The sequence below is a fragment of the Pollicipes pollicipes genome, unplaced genomic scaffold (genome assembly GCF_011947565.3).
Source record: "Pollicipes pollicipes isolate AB1234 unplaced genomic scaffold, Ppol_2.1 Scaffold_4219;HRSCAF=4965_pilon_pilon_pilon, whole genome shotgun sequence".
NCBI classification, from domain to species: Eukaryota; Metazoa; Arthropoda; class Thecostraca; order Pollicipedomorpha; family Pollicipedidae; genus Pollicipes; species Pollicipes pollicipes.
Genome location: NW_023596448.1, coordinates 16,829,169 through 16,851,946, shown reverse-complemented (window position 1 = coordinate 16,851,946; position 22,778 = coordinate 16,829,169). Strand labels below are relative to the sequence as shown.

The 22,778-nt window shown below is 48.3% G+C and overlaps 1 protein-coding gene across 1 annotated transcript in view; it reads right to left on the bottom strand.

The window, feature by feature from the left end:
- The window catches only part of LOC119095982 (G-protein coupled receptor GRL101), a gene marked incomplete in the record, with an annotated part of 113,453 nt that overhangs the window by 27,124 nt on the left and 63,551 nt on the right, over positions 1-22,778 (bottom strand). Inside the window, 4 exon segments of the mRNA XM_037218848.1 lie at positions 11,703-11,819; positions 14,463-14,591; positions 20,911-21,063; positions 22,422-22,562. Of these exon segments, the coding sequence (XP_037074743.1) occupies positions 11,703-11,819; positions 14,463-14,591; positions 20,911-21,063; positions 22,422-22,562 (540 nt within the window).

Here is a 22,778-nt window from a genome sequence, read left to right as displayed (position 1 = left end):
AGCATGGCCGCGGTAACGAATGGTAGAAAATGGGCATCTAACTGAAAATTGTTCTAAATTGCCCTGTTCCCTGTGCACCTGGTGTGTTAAAGACGTTTTAAGCATCCCTAAATAAGCACATATTTATTTGATTCACTAGTTCAGAGCAACAACGTCACACAATGAATGGCTTCTGACTGAAAGTAGATCCCGTCAAACTATTATTATCGTAGATAGTTTAACTTACTCTCGTGATTCTCACCATGCGCAAGGTCCCGAGTGAACGGCTTGGAAAGTAGATCTCCTTTGAACTATTATTATCGTAGATAGTTTGACTTGCTCTCGTAATTATCACCATACGCGAAGTCCCAGAGTGAACAGCTTGGTGCCTCTAGCGCACAAAAACTTCGGTTGCTTGCTGCGGCCACCCGCTTCAGCTAACGTCAACATTCCAATATCCCACGGTTGTGGGCGATTACTTGAGATCGCTCAAGCATGTTGAGGCGAGCAACACTTATGAGAAGACTAAGGCCGAGAAAATTATAACAGTGGGTTATAATGAGGACTTGAGCATGCGTAAAATTTCTCGTTAGCGAGACCTGCTGAGCCTTGCCGATCCACATGTTCTAAATGGAGCGTGGTTTGCTTGGTACCAAACAATGAAAACAACATTTATCACATGGGCTCAAGGTCGCTGATTACGTCCACAAACAAGTCAACAACAGCAAACTATTATCACGATCACCATTACTATCAACTACCACGATCGCTTGCATCCAACACGTTTTCTCTGGAGCATTTTTATCAGTTATTGGTGCCAGAGCTCATTGGCGCCGACCAAGAATTCGTTCACCGCCATTCATAGGGACAAGGGCGCCATTCTGCGGAGGCACGCTTGGCCTTTGCCCCGTGAACTTGTGGAAATATCCTCAGCTTTAGGAGCCAATTAGGTGACGCATGATGAAGCGTGGAGTGGGAGGATTAATTGCTCAACCGACGCTGTAGATTACAGACAATGGTTTTAAGCTCAGACCGGCGGACATTGCTACGAACATTGCTTGCTAAAAATTCACTGTTCACAGAACTGCGCTCATACTTCCGATGAAAAATTGATGAGCTTTGGCATATTTCCTCACTAGAATTCCTAAGCAACGACTACTTGAAATTGCAGAAGACAATGAGGCCCCAATGTTTGCGATAATCCCGGTTACCACGGCTGGATGTGGCAACATCCGGCCACACAGTTGGCGGTGGCAACACACCGGTCGCCACAGTTGGCGGTGGCAACACACCCGTCGTCACAGTTGGCGGTGGCAACACACCCGTCGTCACAGTTGGCGGTGGCAACACACCGGTCGCCACAGTTGGCGGTGGCAACACACCCGTCGTCACAGTTGGCGGTGGCAACACAACCGTCGTCACAGTTGGCGGTGACAACACACCGGTCGTCAACGATGACAGTGACAACACACCGGTAGCCACCGATGACAGTGACAACGCACCGGTCGCCACCGATGGCAGTGACAACACACCGACCCCCACAGTTGGTGGTGCCAGTGCACTGAACACCACAACTGGCAGTGGTGACGGAATGGCTAATTCCCTGCTATTTATGCACAACTTCACTTTTTATTACCGTCATGCCAATTAGCACCCGTAAATGTTAAGGATCTCCACACACCACTGGTGCAGCACCGCGCTAATGCTGAGTGGTGTCATTTTCATTTTCCCGAAATCGGGTTATAGATGCACTTGTCGGGCGAGCGTTTGGCAGACTGGCAGACGATCTTCAGATCCAGACCTAGATGGTCACGGACGTCTTCCCTCCGTTCGGGAAATGTGCCTGGCGTTGGTCGTAAACGGACTGCCCACTTTCCTTCCGGACGTTTTCCCAACCACAGCAAAATGAGTCATTGAAGCGTCGCCATCCAGGTTGTGCCGGCCTCCAAGAAGCTGGCGCACCAGTGAACTGGTTTGACGCAAGCATTCGACGTGAGTCTTGTGCTTTACTACGGGTGGAGTCAGAACTGACTTCGGAGTCAACACTTCATGACGAGTCACGATCCCCTAACTGTGACTGTGAATGCGAGTTGGAATCCGAGGTGAGTCAACAAAACATTAGCGAGTTGACCAATGTCAAAACACAACTCAGGAACGCATAAATAATTTGACCACTCATGTCCGCTTCATACAAAACAGTAACGTAGTTCTGCAGAATAGTCTCTCAACGTACAAGAAAGTAGGCTTTCATGACACCGACGTGATCGGTAATCTTGTAAATTACCGTCCTGTAAATTAAGTGTTTGGAGCCCTGGATTACTCATTTCTAGCGTAGTAGCTCAAACATTGGGCTCGATGGAAACTGTCAGCCGGTATCTGGCCATGAGTGGCAGCTGGCACGGGACGGCCGTGTCACGATATTATTGGGCTTGTCAGAGACTGTCAGCCGGTATCTGGCCATGAGTGTCAGCTGGCACGGAACAGCTGTGTCATGACATTATTGGGCGCGTTAGAGACTGTTAGCCGGTATCTAGCCATGAGTGTCAGCTGGCACGCAACAGCTGTGTCATGACATTATTGGGTTTGTCAGAGACTGTCAGCCGGTATCTGGCCATGAGTGTTGGCTGGCACGGGACGGCCGTGTCATGACATTATTGGGCGCGTTAGAGACTGTCAGCCAGTATCTGGTCATGAGTGTTAGCTGACATGGAGCGGCCGTGTCATGACACTATCGGGTTCGTTTGAGACTTTCAACCGGTATGCTGGCACGGGACGGCCGTGCCATGACATTACATGGGGTTACAATCACATTAAAATGCTCAGACAGTGGTATCAGCCTTATTGCTCGGAAAAAACAGAGGAGTGGAAATATGGCTGGGTTGATGTTTCAGCAACATGCTTTTATCGAAATAACAGCAGAAGCGAATTCAAAATTGCCAGTTATGAATTATCAATTGGCAATTTAGGATTTACTTTTGTCATTGTTTCAACAAAGGCATGTTACCGAAATATCAGCCCTGCCATACCTCCGCTGCCCTGTTTTTTCTCCGGGGAATAAGGCTAATACTACTGTCTTATCTATATGAATAATGCTCTTCGCTAATACACTGAATAACTTACACCTTAAAATGCGTCTGCCAACACTCCCACCCGAAATCGAACTGCGGTGCGATGTGGCAGTGGGGTCAGCGCTCTAACAAGCTATAATTAAAGAAGACGCTCATCCTGATCCTACCACCAAATAACATTCGATCGATCAACCAAGCTGTTGTCATCGAAATAATTTACAACTGAATCGAAACCGGCATTGAGCCATATTTACATACGTCGGAACTAGCATCAGCTCACAGCTATGCTGGGCCTCTCGGGGTCAGAGTGAGAGTCGACCCTATGAACAGTGAGTTGGAGTCGGAATCGATTCGGATCAAGCGGAAACCCAAGCAGTCAGCTGGTGACCAGGGCCTTTTCCTGAGCTGAAAAGAAATTAAAGGAATAAAGGTAGAGGATTACGGACGAGAACGACATTTGGAACGGATGACATTTGCTAGCGTCACGGGTTTGTATGAATTGAAAACCACCCAAGTTATGCCATCAGTGAGCCATGCGAAAAAGCTCCGATGCGTTACTGTTAGCAGAGAAATAAAGTCCACAAAACAAACCTTTTGTCTGCGCAGCACGGCAGAGCGATTGTAGCACATGACTATTCATGTCATTTCTGTGATTGTAATTATTTTTGTAACGTTTTAAGGTACTGTCGGGTGAAGCGTCCAAGAAGTAGTTGATAGCTTGTTATTTGTTATCGCTAAATGATAAATATGCACCATCGAATACATTCGTAAAGATACAAGACACCAAAAGGCTGACCTTATGCATGCTGGTAATGTTCACATTCATATGCGTATTCATATGCCATTGCACCATACATCTAAATCATAATATCCTTATCTCTTCGCTCACTCTTATCATATCTATATTATCCCTCGTGCATACATTTCTATTAACGCAGTGAACTTGGCCTAAATCGTTGGGCGGGGGGTTTCACCAATAGCATATCTAACGGTTGTAACTGAGACACGTCGATTCGGTTCACAGACTACATAACACTTTGATCGAAATTAATCCCATTCGCATTTTGCCCTTGTCCCTTTAAAGATTCCTACATGTAAACGTGCACGTGGAGCACCAAAAACATCTCGATAATGGCTATGCATTATATATCTAGCTAAGGCTCAGTGAATAATTCTGCCGACCGGCGTTTTTTCGTGTAGTACATATCTTGGATTTCAAAAATTGCAATGTGGCTGAGTTATTGCGCATACGCCTGCGTCCTAAGATGTGGAATAAGATTTGTGATAAGATACCACTCTTCCCATGACCGAAATATGAATCATCTTGCAGACCAGAAGGAGCAAATCAAGAGGGAATAACGCGCTGCAAGTCGGGCCATGCACATGTCACAGTTATGCACATGTCCGGGTTATTTATTTAATCTGCGTGCTGAGCGATTAGCTTAAACAAGGAGTGATTATGAAACTCAATGTGCTTTTTACGCTTCATTTGGAATTTTGTGTTGGGTCAGACTGTAATGTGAAAGCTGATGAACACCGCTGGCATTGGGAACAATGGATAATGTAACGGATTTGACCAAATGGGCTTTAGAAATTTGACAAAACTCCGATCACAGGCAAGAATGGGTTTTGCTTACCGGATTGGACCGGCTCGGACCGGATCCCAAAAATTCAGTAGACCAACGCCTCTAGAAGAAATGCATCACGTTAAAGGAAGTTTTCAACGTTTGAAGATATTGGATCAATCATCAAATATGATGAGATGAGCTCACTTGTAACTATTGGTAAACTAGTCAGTGAAAAGGCTGCTCTAAATAGCCCGAGGTCTCTGTTTAGTAAAAATAAATACTCCTCAATACGCCATTGCTTGATCACGTCATCGTACCTTGCACATCATTGGTTGATAGTCAATTACCGGTCGTTATATCTGAAGATCGTGCTCGCGAACGTTATATATGGATGACTTGAAAATTATAGTTTTGGCCTTGATTGCCGCATGACTCATGGAATGGTGGGATCTAAATGACGTTATTTTGACCTTGTGGATGCCTGAGTGACCTTGAACTAGCTTCCTGAAATAATCTGCACACCTTTGCGGGCGTATAGCTAAAAGAGTAGAGGGGTTTAGGTATTAAGAAAGGCAGGACCGTGAACTGTATCGAATGATCTTCAGGATGGCTATTTCAGTTCATACAAATGTAATAAATACAAACTCATACAAATGTGAAATACCCCCTTTATGACGCTTGAAACGGTTTCAGGGAAATGTTTATAGATAACTGAATGTGGCCCAATCATTTTTGTTCGGTGCTGGCCTCCATAATTTTGCTAACAAAGGAGAAACTTTTGTACGATTCACCGCGTTAATTTAGGGCTAATAAGCTATTTGCGATCATCGAATTACCTATAGGAAAACTCGCCCAATTGGTTCGATGACGGCTTCTGCAAAGTGTTTGACAAATTCGAAATGCAAAGTATTGTGACAAAATTTGTACTTTTAAACGTACAACACTGCTGAAACATCCTTTCTCACTCAGATATAATTTATGTTTGCACTCCCCAGTCGGCAAAAAATTGTGGTTAAAAGCATAGAACATTGCTGAATCATTCTTTCTTCTTCAGTTTAGTATAGGATTACGCTTTCTGCTCAGCACATATAGGTTCGGAAAACACCCTGTCCCACTTGGGTCAGGAGCCGTGAACCAGGTGTCCTAATATGGGCAACTTCCCCAGCTGCAGCTGTGAATGGGCTTCTGGCGTTCCAAAGCCCGGAAAATCTACGGAGCACTGTCCCATATAGCCCGATCTTCCGGCGAAATGCGGCTCGTGTGCGTGGTACACTAAATTACAGGTTAAGTATTGAAATTCATAGACGAGTCAGTCGATGGCGTCAGTTTTATTGAGTTTGCTGGGTGTGTTGTTAGCTACGAATATCATGACATTTTAGAGGTATGGCCATCATGGAATATTTCGCCTCCTGTTCCAATCTATTGCGTAACAGCCAACACACTGAAAAGATACTTAAAGGGAATGCTCCACATTTGAGGATATTGAGTTAGGCATAAGATATTATGGGAAATGCTTCCTTGTAACTATTGGTAAGCTTTCAAGGTTAAAAAACGAGGCTAAGTAGTGGAAATTTAAAGTTTATAAAAATGAGTCCCATAACGTCATTGTTTGATGGCGTCATGGAATGGGTTTGTGACGACAGTATACCTGGCAGCATCTAGTAGCCAGACCTGGAGAAGATATCGAAATACGCGAAAGCTGACACCAATTTCACTTCGCATTTTATCACATTTTATTGGGAGTCAGTAGACTGAAGAATACCAAAACAATGTTCTCTCTCAGAAGAACAAACCTCGCACGCACATTCCCCATCACATCAGTACCAATACAAGCCACTGGCACACACCGTCAATGATCACACGCATTTCGAACCCCCGATTCACACTCTTTTGTCAAATTAGTGTGATCTCACATTTGCACGGCTCACGGGACTATCGAATTGCATGTTTTCTCACAATTTCCCGCAACGATCTTCAGTCACAGCACCGAGCTTCACCGTGACCTCCCTTCGAACGAAAGTCCCAGTGGGGATTCATGGTAATGCGGCTCAAGAGCTTCTTCTTGTAAAACACAATTTTTTGTTCAAGTTCTAAATTTGTCATACCATGTGTGTAAATACTTAGATAAATATGTATCTAAAATTGCTGTAATGTTTCCCTAATTTCACGATGCCTTGCTAACCCATAAACCCGTGCAAGGTTCTGTGCTCCGGTACACAAGGCACCAACAGAGCTGTCTGTAAAAGATACGTTAGTAGGAGAAGAAAAAAACACCAGCGGGAGAAGAAGACAGATTTGCCGTTGCATCTTCTTTTTTATAACTTCGGGAGAGTGCCAATTTTTTGGGTGCCGTACTTCGTTTGCAGGCAGTGGCGTTCCTTCTTATAACATTGATATATAATTTTCTATAGCTTAGTGGCCTAGAAATAAGGAAAAATGACCCGTTCACGACGAATGTTGCACAACCCGAAATTGCTCGCGCTCGAAATTGTTCGCGACACGCATTCAGCAGTAAAATCTTACTGACAGCCAATCATCTTACGTGAACTGTACCACCATATGTGCAGCATCATGCCATTGCAAATGTATCAGCGGCCATGCCGTTTTGGCCATAAACGAAAAACAGCCTGTAATATCACAGGGATCTCATAACGTTTCTATGGCGTTATTAATCAGAAGGCGATTTTGAAGTTGGCTGTAAACATGCCCTTCCGTACTTTGCGGGCGTGTAACTCAGGAACCAGAGCGCTTTAGGTCTTAAAAAGGGCATATTCGTGAACTGCATCAAAATGTCCTCAATATGGCTATTTCAGCTCAAAAGGCCATACAAATGTGGAACATTCACTTAAACGTTAACATGCTGAACGGTAGCGCCGAAAACAGCACGGCCATTTAACTTCGATGAGCGCGGTTTCACGCTAACCGACGCTAAAGCCTTCCTGGCAAGTGATGAAAGGTGTTTCTGAGGAAACAGGTCGTTAGCCAGGCGGTTGGGAAATTAGGCAATGGGGTCTTCAGATGCCTCAGAGGCTTCTGTTGAATAACCTATAAATAACCTTAAATCACTGAAAGCAGGATTCTGAAAAGATTAGCGTCTGACATTATATACCTTTACGACAACCTTAAGTCCACAATCCTACCAACCATTGTCATGAGTGATGATCAGCGGACATTTAACACATCTATGCACTTTGTTATCGTCTTGTTACTACAATCCTGTACCTGTATTACAACGCCAGGAACAGATTTTAAACGCTTGAAAACACACACCTAAACCGCACTGAGGGTCATACCATTATTTGGGTCATAGGGCCATATCAGTCTCTCCTCACAGGTGCTGATATCGATATTTGTGTATAAATGTTGTGCCTCAAACCGACCGTGGTAATCGTAATGATCCACACTGGCGCCACCGAGCCCACAGCACCACTTGACACCAAGCAAAGGCCGCTGAGGTGCAGGACGCAGCCTGACCGGGCGGAACGCGACGGACGGTCTGCCGACAGAGCCAACTACCGGCAGCCCGGCCTGAAGCCGCTGGCTTTACCAGCAACAGCGCTAGAGGGACTGCAACTGATTCCAGCCACTGTGATTCCAGTGACTGTGATAAAGTGACTGTGATTCCACGGGGACTGTAATCAGGGTGTGAGCGTAACGGTGTCTCCCGAGTCGCGACACGTGGCACGGAGCTAGGTGCTGGGGTCGGCGGCTGCAGAGAACTGTTACGCCCAGCACGGTCAAAGAACAGCCACTGTCGTGGCGTGCACTGGAAACGGAGCACCTTCCCGCAGCGGCAGGGACAGGCCCACCGCCAGCTCGCTGAGGTAGGGTGCGATGAAGACGGGGCACCTTCCCACGGAGGCAGGGGCAGGTCCGCAGTCAGCTTTCTGGGGTGGGAGCACCATGAAAATCATGTGAGTAAAACAGGTACCTACGATCTTCACCGCTCGACTTCAAAATCAAATTTCTTAAATGGTACTTCAATTCCACTACTTCCCTCATTGTTTGTTTCCATAATGATGAGCAAAAGTTGGCCTAATCTGCTTCAGCCTAGTCTGCGTAGTAAAACATGAACGGCTCCCGAAGAGCAGTGGGTGATCGTACAGCATGACTACATCACATATTTCCTTGCACGTCCTGCCACGCAGCGCGTTACCTGCAGAACGCATTTCGTGCCTAGCAATGTTCACACTACGTCGATGGCGCAGACGGTGTCCAATGTTTTTTGGCGATAAATGGCCTTTTTAACAATTCATTGCATACATTAAAGAAAAATGACAAATGGAGCGACAGATCGCTCCTTTGTTTGCGTCTTTAAAACGCATTCATCTTAAACCTCTTCTCATTCACAACGGAGCGGGGCAGTTGGATTTAAATTATTGAAATGTTCCAGTTAAGATTTCAATGCCCCCTCAGTTGTCGCCGGATGAATGGAAACATTAGATAATGCCTAGCGCCATAAATGGACGCTTGTTGAAGAACATTCAACACTTGGCTTAAACCTCCCAGGTACCATTGCATTTTTTCCAGTTTTAAGGAGACAGGCTTCACAAGGGCACCTTTCAAAAGAATTCACATTAAGGAGAAATAGTTGTGACTGATTCAAGCATCACTTCTAGCCACTTTTCGTAATCGTAATATAGCTTTAAACCGCACAGAGAGAGTAATAAACCATAAGATGGCAAAGGCAGTCATAAAGCTGTGACATATCACAGACAGTATCATAACCAATTGTTCTAAGTGCGTATTTGCACGGTTGATGTAAATATCGCAACATGCGTCTAAGTTATGCGGTACATGCAAAACAAATACTGCACCACAATGCAGGCCCATCATTACACTGGTATGCTTGTTTGGTAGGAAGTAAGCACAACTATGGGTGTAATCAAAAACGAGGATGGAGGCGACATATTCTACATTCTACGAAATGGCATGGTCCTTCAACTTCTTCCCGCGAAATGTGCGTTTTTTTACGTTTTCATAAGTTTCAGTTTCAGGGCGGGTTGTCCCCTTTGGATCCCACTTTAACCCCTATAATCGGCATTGCTCATTCAGGGACGTATTTATGCTAGTATACTAAATGTTCTCATAATTGTACTTAACATTTATATTGATACTAAATGCTAGTATATATGTATAGTTGTGCATTTCAACATTGATATTTATGCTATATACTATTCATTTACACTTGACATTCTCAGGGACGTAGTTATACTAATAAGTACGACAATGCACTCATCAGGTTTACATGACGTTAACGTTGAAGACACCACATTTCAGAAACATCTCGTAAAGGTCCAAGGTTCTCACAAAGAATCGTGCGGCGTGCGAATCAGGGAAAACATCGTGCATTTATACATGTTTGTACTTAAAAAACATTGTAGCATAATATCTACTTCCTTCTGGCTGTCTAATTTGCACATGTGGCGGAAGGCTAAGAGGAATGGAAAATTTTAGCGCATGATCTATTTCCTTCAGGTTGACTTATTTGCACCCGTGGCAACCAAGCTAAGAGGGCTTGATTGCCACCAGTGCAGGCCCTTGCTGGCTTGAGCAACTATCTGCCTGCTCGACCTGATGCACTTCCAATTAGCAATACGCTTGAAACTGCATGGATGCGTGAGTGTTGTGAACGTGATGCATCTCCTACAGATTTGCGTGAATATGTGCCATGATTGAAGCAAAAATTCGATATACCCCAATGCAACCTCTGCGTAGTACTACTCCAATATTCGAATGTCGAAACGAGACCAAATGCTTAACCCCAGCTGCCAAAATGTTGCACACAAACCGTCTGCCCAGAAGGAATACGAGTGACTAGCTATAATGCACGTCATACCCTGCGCCTCACGCTTTGAAACTAGTTCGAACGACGCCCATCATGGCCGCTCGAACCGCATTGCGAGTCATAAGCCTGGGTAACTCGTGCTTACAGAAAGATGACGCGGAGTGACTGCAATGACCAGCTTCATTTGTCCATAGCACTGCTCGTTATATTCGGTCTTACACAGGTGCGGCCGACCACAGACGACTGATGCGGGATGAGGTGTTGAAGTCATGGTTTTCGGCGCGAGTCACGAGTCACGAGTCACGCAACGCGCGCGGCGCGCGCTGCGGTCCACTACTGGTTCAACCCGTGCAAAAAAGGCCAGATGGCAGCCGCCTGAGACGGTCGAGCCGCCGCGGACCGGACGGACTACTGGACCGGACGGACTACTGGACCCGGCACGGACCAGACGAACCACCAGACCCAGCACGGATCAGATGGACCACCAGACCCGCCACGGACCGGACGGACTACTGGACCCGGCCACGAACGACAGACGATAGACACCAGACCCGCGGACGGACGATGACCGCGCCAGACCACCGGACCACGGACGGACTACTGGACCCGGCACTGGAACAGGCAGACGAAAACAACCACCAGACCACAGCACGGATCAGATGCCAGACCCCACGGACCCACCAGCACGGACCGGCCACGGACTACTGGACCCGGCACGAAGCAGACGAACCACCAGACCCAGCACGGATCAGATGGACCGCCAGACCCGACACGGACCAAATAGACCACCAGACCCGCCACGGACCGGACGGACTACTGGACCCGGCACGAAGCAGATGAGCCGCCAGACCCAGCACGGATCAGATGGACCACCAAACCCGACACGGACCAGATAGACCACCAGACCCGCCACGGACCGGATGAGCCACCGGACCCGACGGACTACCAGACCCATCATGGACCAGATGGATCATCAGGCCATGCACGCACCAGTTGGACTACCAGACCCGGCACGGACCAGACGGACCACCAGAACCGCCACGGACCGGAAGGACTACTGGACCCGGCACAACGCAGATGAGCTACCAAACCCGGCACAGACCAACCTGTTTCAGGGCAAGCTGGTTGGCATCGGGGAGATAATCAGACACTCACACTGAATCGCAGTGTCTCGGTAATGGAGTTCAGATGAACTCAAGAAGCCATGCGTCGCAAGGAGAGGCGGACTCTGAGCCAAAGGTCACCCGTGGGGAACATCTACGATGCATTAAAGCCGTTCCGCGGAGAGGACAGACTCACCGCACTGTGTCTCGTCCGAGCGGTCGTAGCAGTCGAAGCGCAGGTCACAGCGGGCGCTCGCGGGCACGCATTGGCCGCTGGAGCAGCGCCATTGGTGTGGGGCGCAGGCCGGCGCGGCTGGAGCAGGTCGACTCGGTCAGTCGAGCAGCTGGCGCTCGACATAAAATGTTATGCGTTACCAAGCAATAACAGCAATTTTAAGAGATAATGATACTAAAATGCGGAATGACACGCGATGAAAAGAAAAGTCCGTGACGCTACTCTGTTCCGATCCGATTCTGTGGAGTGAGAACTGTCAGATACCCCACGCATTATTACATGTAATGCCGTGGACACATGCGTATTCCGTAACGACTTCTTCCGGTAGCGGGACAAAGGAGGTAAGTGTTCACAAACGTGGTGCGCGTGCTGGTTTAACATCCTGTGAAGTAAGCACAGGAAAACGGATATTTCTAGAAATAACAAAATCTTCACGAGTAAAATCAAGCATTCAGTCTTCCAGTTCCTGTGAATATTCCCTGCTGGATAATAAATGCTCAATACTCACGGGTTCACATTTGAAATCACACCGCAACACCGCCGTCTCGAATGCCGACGAGTTTTACAAACCATTCCGAGAAAACGTGAGCTATTGCAACGCAACCAAAGCATGCCATGGTACTGTTCCCTGGAACAAGCCGCACTACAATCCGCACATCTAAATGCAAATGCCGCCCTCAGCTGGGTCGTCGCCGCCCCAACCGCTGCCGAATCCGACAGATCGCACGAGCGGCTTGTAACCGGACTCTTTCGGCCCGGTCACCGCCGCCGGCGACGCCCGCAGATTCAGCCCGCCCCGAAGCAGTGAACGTGAACATGCGCTCCGTTGAGGGGGGTTATATTGACGCCCCGAAGATTTTTCCAAGATGGTTTCTGAACGACGCGGCGTAGCTGCACCAAATTTTGCATAGCTGTAGACAATTGAATAGCGGATCGTTTGGCGTCACAAATGTGGATGTACCTTGTAAGGTCGCTGACCTATCTTGTGGCATCATCTCATGGCAGACCAAAGTCAGGCCATGGTTTCAGCGAAGTCAATTTCTGGGAATCGTTCAATCTGCTGCGACAACAGAGTGTTGGACGAATCCATACATTTCTGAGATGCTTTCTCAAGCAACATAACAGTTGAATGGGCTAATTACATTGACCTAAGGTCAGGCATGAAGGTCAGACCAAGGTCAAACACAGTCTGTTTTATTACTTTGGGGCTTTCTGCATGAGATAGTTTCTGGTGCTCATTTCGAATTTATCTGTAGTAGGAACCGCATTATACATCTTCCATGGACTTCATAGAGGTCAGAATAGCTCATTGACCTGAGATGACCCAGTTCAACATGTTGTTTTTAAGGAACATACCGTCTGGCATAATTTTGTCGCTTAAAGATCACTGACCTTGAATGAACATGTGGCTCTCTGCTTAGAAGCGGTTATCTAGGTTCTGGGGGCACTCTGGAGACCAACCTGGAATTTGACCTTGTTTGACCTTATCTGACCCGAAGGTCATGACCTACGAACCTGGAGCTTTGACCTAAGGGAGTTCACGTACAGGACAACACACCCTGTAAATTTAGTGACGCTAGCTCACTTAGTTCTCGAGATCTCAGCGGGGGAGGACAAATTAACCCCCCCCCCCTCCACCCGAGCGAAGGCTATCCAGCCGGCAGCCCGGGCGCGTGTTAACAGGAACAGATTCCCGTAACAGGAACGTTCACGGCCGGATCCTGCCTCGCTCGCGCTTAATGCTCTGAGCGAGACTTAATGAAGCTGAACGGCTTAATGGAGCAGCATACGAAGCGCATCGTCGGGCAGCTGACAGGGAGTGAAGCGCATCGTCAGGGCAGCTGACAGGGAGTGAAGCGCATCGTCGGGCAGCTGACAGGGAGCGCGGGTCGGGCGAGCAGGCAGCCGAAACACACGTCAGGGGTGTAGATCAGACGATGGGATAGAAGGAATTGTGAAAAAAGTCTTTCAAATAATGAAAACAACATGGGAAACATGATTCCATTGCTATACAGAGGACCACGTTAATCATCTAAATATGTGTGAACATGTAGGACGGCATTCGGTAGGACCCTTTGTGTGGAACTGGGTGTTTTTTTTCTTGAGTTGCATACGTTATACGTAGCAGCAGGTAGTTCTTACCAAGGTCTTGGTAGGTGGTGAAAATGCGCTTTTTATTAGGAACATCAACTCGTTTCCCATCGCAAGCAAATGTTCAGGTTAGGGAAGTCAACCAAAGCTAGGTGTGTAATCTATTCTAACAGCCTGAAATCCGCCAGTTCAAAAGCTACGAGCCGGTTCTATGCTTTCTAATTCAACCTAACCAAAACTAATCAGAAGGGGACAAAATTAGAGAAGAGAGAGATAGAAGAGAGAGAGAGAGAGAGAAGAGGAGAAGAGAAGATGAGAGAGAGAGAGGAGAGAGAGAGAGAGAGAGGAGAGAGAGAGAGAGAGAGAGAGAGAGAGAGAGAGAGAGAGAGAGAGAGAGAGAGAGAGAGAGAGAGAGAGAGAGAGAGAGAGAGAGAGAGAGAAGAGAGGAGAGAGAGAGAGAGAGAGAGAGAGAGAGAGAGAGAGAGAGAGAGAGAGAGAGAGAGAGAGATGAGGGGGGGGGGGGGGGAGAGAGAGAGAGAGGGGAGCGAGAGAGCGAGAGAGCGAGAGAGGCGAGAGAGGGATAGAGCGAGAGCGAGAGATCGAGGCAGCGATAATGGCAGGTGTACTGACCACATCTGGCCTCGTCGGCTCCATCCAGACAGTCGGGTTTGTGGTCACACAGTGCTGTGCGGGGCACACAGCGGCCATCTCCACAGCGGAAATCCCCCGAATCACACGCTGCCGCGTCCCCAGGCGCTCCTGAAACAGAGGCCGGGCAAAGCGAATCACCTACGCGTGGTGGCGATCCCACGAGATGAATGCTGCTCTATGTGCTGCTCTATGCGCTTTTTCACTTTTAGTGCATGGGGGCGAAATTCGTTAGGATCGATAAAACTGGTTCTAAGGCGTCGTTTAATGAGAAATATGAATATAAATTCCGTCATCCTGTGGTGATATGTGGCAGGCTGCTGAAGGCACTTTGCTGATGGAGGGCGTTTCTTCTCTACATTGGTGACAAAAGGTCAACCAACCGATTTATTCATAAAAATAAAAAGTACTGAAGAGAACCACAACTCACTGCATTACGATGCAAATCTTACCAATGCATGCTTTCGTGACAATACGGTTTTCGGCGTCTTTAGCTCAAAAGAGTTGTATTATGTCTGTTTATTCCTGCGAACGGTGATATAAGAGTGCTTTTACGTATTATTTCACTGCGTGTCCGGCTGGGGCTAAAACAATGTGACAAAACATTGGGCCTTAATGCCAACAGCGCTATTCCTGGCTCGGTGAAGCGCGCAATCGTTGGGCCGAGGTAATCGTTGCCAAAACGGAACAAGTTTTGGCCTTAATGCCCTAACCTTCTTTTTGACATTTGCTTGCTGCAGTTAGTGGTGTTCAGTATGACGGAGGAAACTGCAAAGTCTGTAATAGCTTTGACGAGCTCAGTTTAACGCAATGTCTAAATGGCTAAGAGATTGTTTATATCAAGGCCGTCTACAGATCGTCCGTGATGTACAAGAGAATCACTGTGCGAACAAAGACCAAAAGAATACCGGGGGCTTTAAATGATCAAATTATCTTTAGGTGGTCTGGCGGGCGCCGAGCTGATCCACTAAAAACGACCTTTCTTGGAAGGCCAGGCTCCAGGGTTTCTCTGGGCATTTCGGGCCCTTTTATCATTATAAAAAGTGGGACGGTGCGCCGCAACAGGAGGCATATATGTGGTTATTGCGGCAAGGTAAACGACCGCACAAACGCGGTATCGTTGCCACCATTAAGTCGGCGGGTCACAAGGGAACTCGGTAATTCCAGTGAAAAGCAATCCCAGGGTCACCACGAAAGCAGAAGGAATGTGACAGGTGCCTTACAGAACAATCCTCCTACGGTTCGTGTGACTACAGAGCAGCAAGCTGGTGATAACCCATGGATCGAAAAAATGGGACCTAAAGGTGAATGCAACAGTACTAATAACCTTATTTCCCGTAGAATAACCAGGAGAATGGAGAGATATATGTAATATTTTGGCTACATGCCTTTATGGAAACAAACAGAAGTAGTTAACTATTAAATTTAATTTATTACCGATCTTTATTTTGATAAAGATATGTACCCAAAATATCACATCCATCATCCAAAACATCACATGTCTCTCCATCTCCTAGTTCTTCAACAAGGAATAACGTTATATATACTGCCTCATCTATTTGCATAATGTCCTTCGCAAATGCACTTGAGCTGCGCCATTTTGGACCTAAATGGCACCATCTTTGCTGCTAACGACGTTTTGCAGATAATTAAGCATCCCCAGTGACCACAATGCTAACAAGTAAGCGAACAAGCTGAAAATACGCCGAGCGGTTGGTCAGGGAAGAGCATCGCGGGCCGTGCTGAAAATTAAAGAACAAAAACATATCGCATTCAGGCAAAAGGACTCGAACGGAAATGAGAAAAGCATTTAGTTCGCAACCAAAGCTAACTTGGAGCCTCAGCAAATGAGATATTCATTGTCGAGCAAAAACAAAAAAGAAGTTATGCTATAAGCCGTCAAAGAATCCCTTGACAATTAAGATGATGCGTGGTAGGCCAAGCTCTTGGAAGCATTCATAAAACTACAGAAATATGACTTGAGTAGCATCCTGGAATTCCCGACGGGCATGAAGACTGTTGCAAACAAATGGGCACAAAAAAAATGGTGCAACCAAGCACCTAGGTCAATGTGCCTCGAAAGAGATGGGTTTCGAGGGCTCCTGAAAACCACAGCACACCTTGAATTGAAGGTGCATGATCCGATATGGATGCTGTGAATCCCCCGGACATATCAGCACACTGTGCTGAAAGCTAAGTTGGAGTATGTTTGTAGCTCTCTCAGGAAGATTTTGCTGTTAATGTCCTTTAAAAGACTATGGCGATGCCTGATCATAAAGTTGCATGCCCTTCCATAAAGCAAAAGGCAGTGCTGGATATCACATGTACACATAGTGTCTTTAACCAGGTGCATAGCCGGATAAGAAGGGCTCAACTACCCGGTCTGCTGATCGCAGCTGAGGGAGGATGATGATGGTTCAAAATGAGGGGGCTAAAGCAATACCGGCACAGGCTCAGCGTAAAATCAGGGCGGAGGGTGACTGACCTAATGCCGTGTGGCACCCTTGGCCCGGCGGGTCTCGTGACGAATCCACCTCGAAAAAAATATCGCATGTATTGTTGCGTACTGCCTTCCACCCCAGCCCGTGACCTTCAAACCTGCATGGGGACATAGACATTTTCTCCCGCTGGAAAAGGTCTGTTACAAGGTAGCTGACAGGGCTTGGAACCCTGACATCAAAAGTCTCCCACATTTACGAAATACTAACCCATTATTTGCTCACGTTCCTTGCTCCGCTTATGGTGACGTCGTGGTCTTTTCCTACTCACAAGGTGAGTGATTGCGCGAGCACACGCCATCCGAGTGGCGCCTAACAATTTTGGCGCTCTGTAATCTTGGCGGACAAAATTACAAAGCTGTGGAACGGGATGTCAAACTGCATGGGTGAACTGCACGAGCTATCTCAGTAATATCAAAGGTGTCTACAAAAGGCGATAACATATCGTCCTTCTGTGTTCTCCGTCGGGTTTTACGTTTTTGATGTCTTCGGTAGTACAATTCTAAGTGGCCTGTGAGCTGTAACTTGGCCGTCTCATTTTAAAATCCCTGATATGGGACTAAGTGTGTTTGGCAATATACGCAGTGGACACATCCAAGCAAGATGTCATATATATATATATATATATATATATATATATATATATATATATATATATATGTGTGTGTGTGTGTGTGTGTGTGTGTGTGTGTGTGTGTGTGTGTGTGTGTGTGTGTGTGTGTGTGTGTGTGTGTGTGTGTGTGTGTGTGTGTGTGTGTGTGTGTGTGTGTGTGTGTGTGTGTGTGTGTGTGTGTGTGTGTGTGTGTGTGTGTGTGTGTGTGTGTGTGTGTGTGTGTGTGTGTGTGTGTGTGTGTGTGTGTGTGTGTGTGTGGTGTGTGTGTGTGTGTGTGTGTGTGTGTGTGTGTGTGTGTGTGTGTGTGTGTACCAATAAATCGCTGAGTAATGACTATACAGGGCACATTAGGGTGGTTACCATTTGTGCTACCTGATATATACTAAACCGGAACATTCCCTATGAGTAATCCCGAAATGGCAATGTCCCACAAACGGATAACGATCGCGGATTCGTCTCAGGATTACTGATGTTCGCTAATATCAAGATCATTCATTGATGTCGGCGTAATGAGATAAGACCCCAAGCAAGCGCGGAATCTTTGAACAATACGATTATCAATTCATGTAACGCAATGGCTGTAGCGCGAAGCTGCTTTGACCGCCCGCTATTTTGCATATAATCCCCCGTCCACTGAATACCGCCTGTTGATGGTCCCCTGAGTCGGTTGGGAAGGCCCAGTGACGTCACACCACCTGCGTCGTGCTCTCATGCGGTGCCCTCCACATCGAGGGGATGGCCACTCGCCCAGAGTATCCTCACGCCAATCGGCAGCAAGCGGCAGCGGGCACTCAGAAACGGGAAATAGCCGATGGCTCCCCAGTCACAAGAGCCGTGATATAAAGCCATCGGGAAACGGAGGGAATCCTGGAGAAGCCGGACGCGGTAGTTGAGAAAATGGATGGAGAAATACATCGGCAGTAGACTAGGATTCGCCGTCTCAGACGCGTTTTCGTTTTGCCGGTTACAGAACTTTGTTTCCTCGCAAAGTCCCAGTCCGTTACTGCAACACGGGTGCCAGGTGACTGCTGAGTGCTCTTGCCCTCACTTAAGATTTTGTTGGGCGACTGTGTGATGCAGGCGGCACGATCCGTATTGCTGCAATATTCTGTGCGTTCAACTCTTATCAACAGGATGTTAACACAACTGTCATCAGCCGTGCCGCCACTGCTGTCATATCGTGAAGCACTGCCGTGGAGAACACGACGGAAGGCTCCTTGAACTGCATACATTCGGGCACACAGGAAACACCCTCGACAATACTCAGAAGGCCATCTGCACGAGATTGCGGTCAAAGCTGCTCCCTCGGGGAGCCGCCTTACCGCCCTGCAGCCTGCGGCCCCACACCATCTGGCAGCAGCGACAACGCCGACGCCCCCTCCCCCCGTCTGCCCCGGCGGCGTGGCGCCCGCGCCCAGCGACGCGCGTCTCCGTCCGATTCCCGAAAACCCGCCCGGGGGAATGTGACCGGCCTCATGGAGCTGGCCGACTGTCGCTCCGATGTGGACCACGACACCAGAGGCCGGATTGCCTCAGGCCTCCGCTGCGCACGGCGACAGACCGTTGGGCCGGATCCATGAGGAACTGGGTCAAGGTCGCGATCAAGATCGCACCGGGCGCAGGTCTGCCAGATGGATGACCTGGATCAGCGGAAGGTTTTTCAATTACATTTGTTAATTTGGCATTCTAAATTTATGCGAGGCAATAAACTGAAGACGGCTTCTCGAGGACAGTTTTACAAGAAGATTTCAGGGTGACCCTCACCCTCACCGGCACTCCGCATTTACAAGAAGATTTCAGGGTGACCCTCACCCTCACCGGCGCTCCGCATTTACAAGAAGATTTCAGGATGACCCTCACCCTCACCGGCACTCCGCATTTACAAGAAGATTTCAGGGTGACCCTCACCCTCACCGGCACTCCGCATTTCGCCGACTTTGATGCTTCAGAATGCGTCCGCCCTCGGTCGGCACGGCCCTGGTATCAATCAATTCAAATGGATTTCGCACGAATCGCTTGAAGGAAAAAATCGCCCCGTGTAAAACCTGCAGCTGTTGGGGCGCAGGAAGGAAGGAAGGGTACGTAACGTACAGCTTGTGTGACAAGCTTTCTCCCCTAGGTGTCCATTTGGATGATTTGTCAGGTTGGCTGAAACAAGTCAGCCCATATTTTGTTCTTGCTGCCCCTGCGCAACTTTTGATAAGCAGAAAAACCGTTGCATGTCAAATAATACCGACGTCTTCTTGTCGTGACTAGGTGAGACCACTTGGGAAAGACCCTACACTTACCGTCTGCAGCTTCGACGATGATATTGAATCACTGCAAAAGTTTCACATAAACTTATTTACGTAGTAAACGTTAGTTCCTTAACGACATGGCGTTGACAAAGACAGGTTATTTTCCGAAAACCATGATATCCACGTGCTCTGATAAACAGGTAAATGTCGGCGCTCAAGAACATTAACCGATGCTATCTCACGAAACTAGCACCTAGCCAATGAGCTGCAAAGCTTGGAAGATCGGAAAATGTTCACCATTTCAGCTGACACAACGTGCTGAAATTGAAGGAGGAAGCAGGCTTCATGGTCCTGGACAATCTATGGGTCCCCCCCCCGTCCCGCTTCCTGCTGTTAAAAACACAGCTCTGCCGATGGGACGTGGTAGATATGCAAGCCGGTTTTGCCCATATGAGAGGCGGCTGAGCCGCCGGGTTTCGATGACCTGCATCCGGCGTATGAGTGGCCGAGGCAAAACCAGTGCCGCAATTACCCGACTTTGTCATGCCTCCTGTCAGAGTTGTTTCCCTTGCGAGAGATGATGTAAATATTTGTTATTCACAAAACCTTTATTGGAATGAAATGCACCGCGGATCCGGTAGTCTTACATCTCATGTATGAACTTTGCCAACGGCCCACTTGGCTCTCAGTGAAGCTAAGACTGACTCAAAAGCAAACGCAAACACCAGAAAAGAACCAAGGTTAAGCGGATCAAGGTTGGAGCAAAATAAACTACTTGAGAGCAGCTTGGGAAGGCTTTGAGCGGAATACAAGAGAAAGGCTACCCGGAAGTTCTTGTGCTTGCACAATAGCCCCTGCAGAATGCCCCGAGCGGAACGTCGGCCCGGAACTCTCACGATAAATGGAACTACGCTGGCAAAGTGAAGCACAACACGGCCCTCTCCGCAGGACTTATCCAAACCCTGCCACGGCGCCGCAAACAACAGCGCGGGACACGGAACATGCATAATGGTGAAAGCTGCGCGAGCGACTGGGGGCTCCGAACGCGCTACTGAGCCATGCGCTCGGCACTCGACACTCACGGCAGCTCTGTTCGTCGGACATGTGCACCACGCCGTCTGTGAGGCAGTCCACCTGGCCGTCGCAGATGAACTCGGAGCCGATGCAGGTCATGGGCATGTCCTGCCGGGGCGAGTAGCAGGGCCACGTCCGGTTGTCCACGCACTGCACCACGCCTGCGAGCAGCCACACCCGACGCCCGCTCAGCGCCGCCAGGGAGCGTGCCCACATGGCTGATGCCTGCAGCGGCACTCAGTGCATCGCCGGGCCCAGGACTGCTCAGGGGTCTGCTCGGTGCCGTCACCAGGATTACAAGCCGCCTCCCCCAATCATCGAATGTTTTGAGTTGTGGTTTGTCCCCGATGGTAGCAAAACCCAACAACTCATGGCGACATTCCATGATACTTGCCTGGCTGATTTGCTGTTACACATGCTGTTACAGTCAGCAAAATCGTAGAGGTAAACAATGCATGTGTGGAGCGTCCACGAGCACGTGGGTACTCTCTTTCTGTACCCTAGCAATAGCAAAAATGGAATGTGACGGCTGAAATGATGGCGCGGTTCCACAGTCTTGTGCGAGCATAATTATGCCGCACATTGCATGCATTGACACTTAACCATTCTGCATTGTTGATGCATGCATATGCACATGCCTACGAAACGTCAAACAAAAGAGTTTAGAGTGTGTTGTTTGTACTAAAACTTCATAGTAAAATCTAAATTTTTCAAAGAGCGTATTTTGAGGACACCAGTCCATCGTGAAAAAGTGTCAAAAAACAAGCAGCACAAGCATGGTCACGCACAAAATTGACAGCTGGCCATCTGGGCCTGATCCGTCGTCTGCAGTTCTAATTACATGCGCAACAGGCCAGTGGAAATCTGGATGTGCTGGTGGCTGAGACGGCTCGACATTGAGAGCGTTGACCGGGGCCTGGGATTGCCTGTCATTTTAGAATAGCTTGTACTTATCTACCACTGGCATTGCCCACCATTCGCAGCACTGTACGTAGTCTCCACTATAGTTGCTCGCGGTTGGTGAACTTGTACTTACCAGCGACCAGGACTGTTTACCATTGGGGACCAGATGTACTTGTACTCACCCGCCACTGGCATTGCTCCAAGTTGGTAACCCCAACTCACCTGGTGGTGGGGCTATTCGCCACATTTCCTCCTTCGCCGCTTGAATTTATCATCGTTGGTAGCCTAGCTTATCAGCATCTATGACTGCTCACCACTGGCAATTGAATGCTTATCGGCATCTGAAATCCCTTACTATTGGTAGCTTATGCTTTCCATACCTGCTCCTGGTATTCCCAGCATCGCTAACCTTTGTTACCTGCTGGCTGGATTACTCGTCATTCAAACCTGATACCTGCCACTGAATTTCTCATCATTGGTGGCCTTGCGCTTATCCACTGCTGGAATCGCTCGTCATTGATAACGTAACACGTAACTGCCACTGACACCGCCCACCATTGTATTGCGCACCTTTATCACTGTACCCAACTGTGGTGTCCACGCCGGATCCTCTCACCGTGCGTGACGGTGTAGCGGCGATCGCACGTCTTCTCGTCCGCGCAGCTCTCGGCGCAGTCGCAGACGCCGTTGCAGACAGCCGACTGCTGGACACAGCGTCCGCCGGAACAGCGGAACTGATCCGGTGCGCACGGGCCACCTCGTGGGGAGGGTGGAACGTCAGTGCTAACGGATCAGAGACCGCACGGACCACCTCGTGGGGAGGATGGAACGTCAGTGCTAACGGATCAGAGACCGCACGGACCACCTCGTGGTGAGGATGGAACGCCAGTGCTAACGGATCAGAGACCGCACGGGGCACCTCGTGGGGAGGATGGAACGTCAGTGCTAACGGATCAGAGACCGCACGGACCAC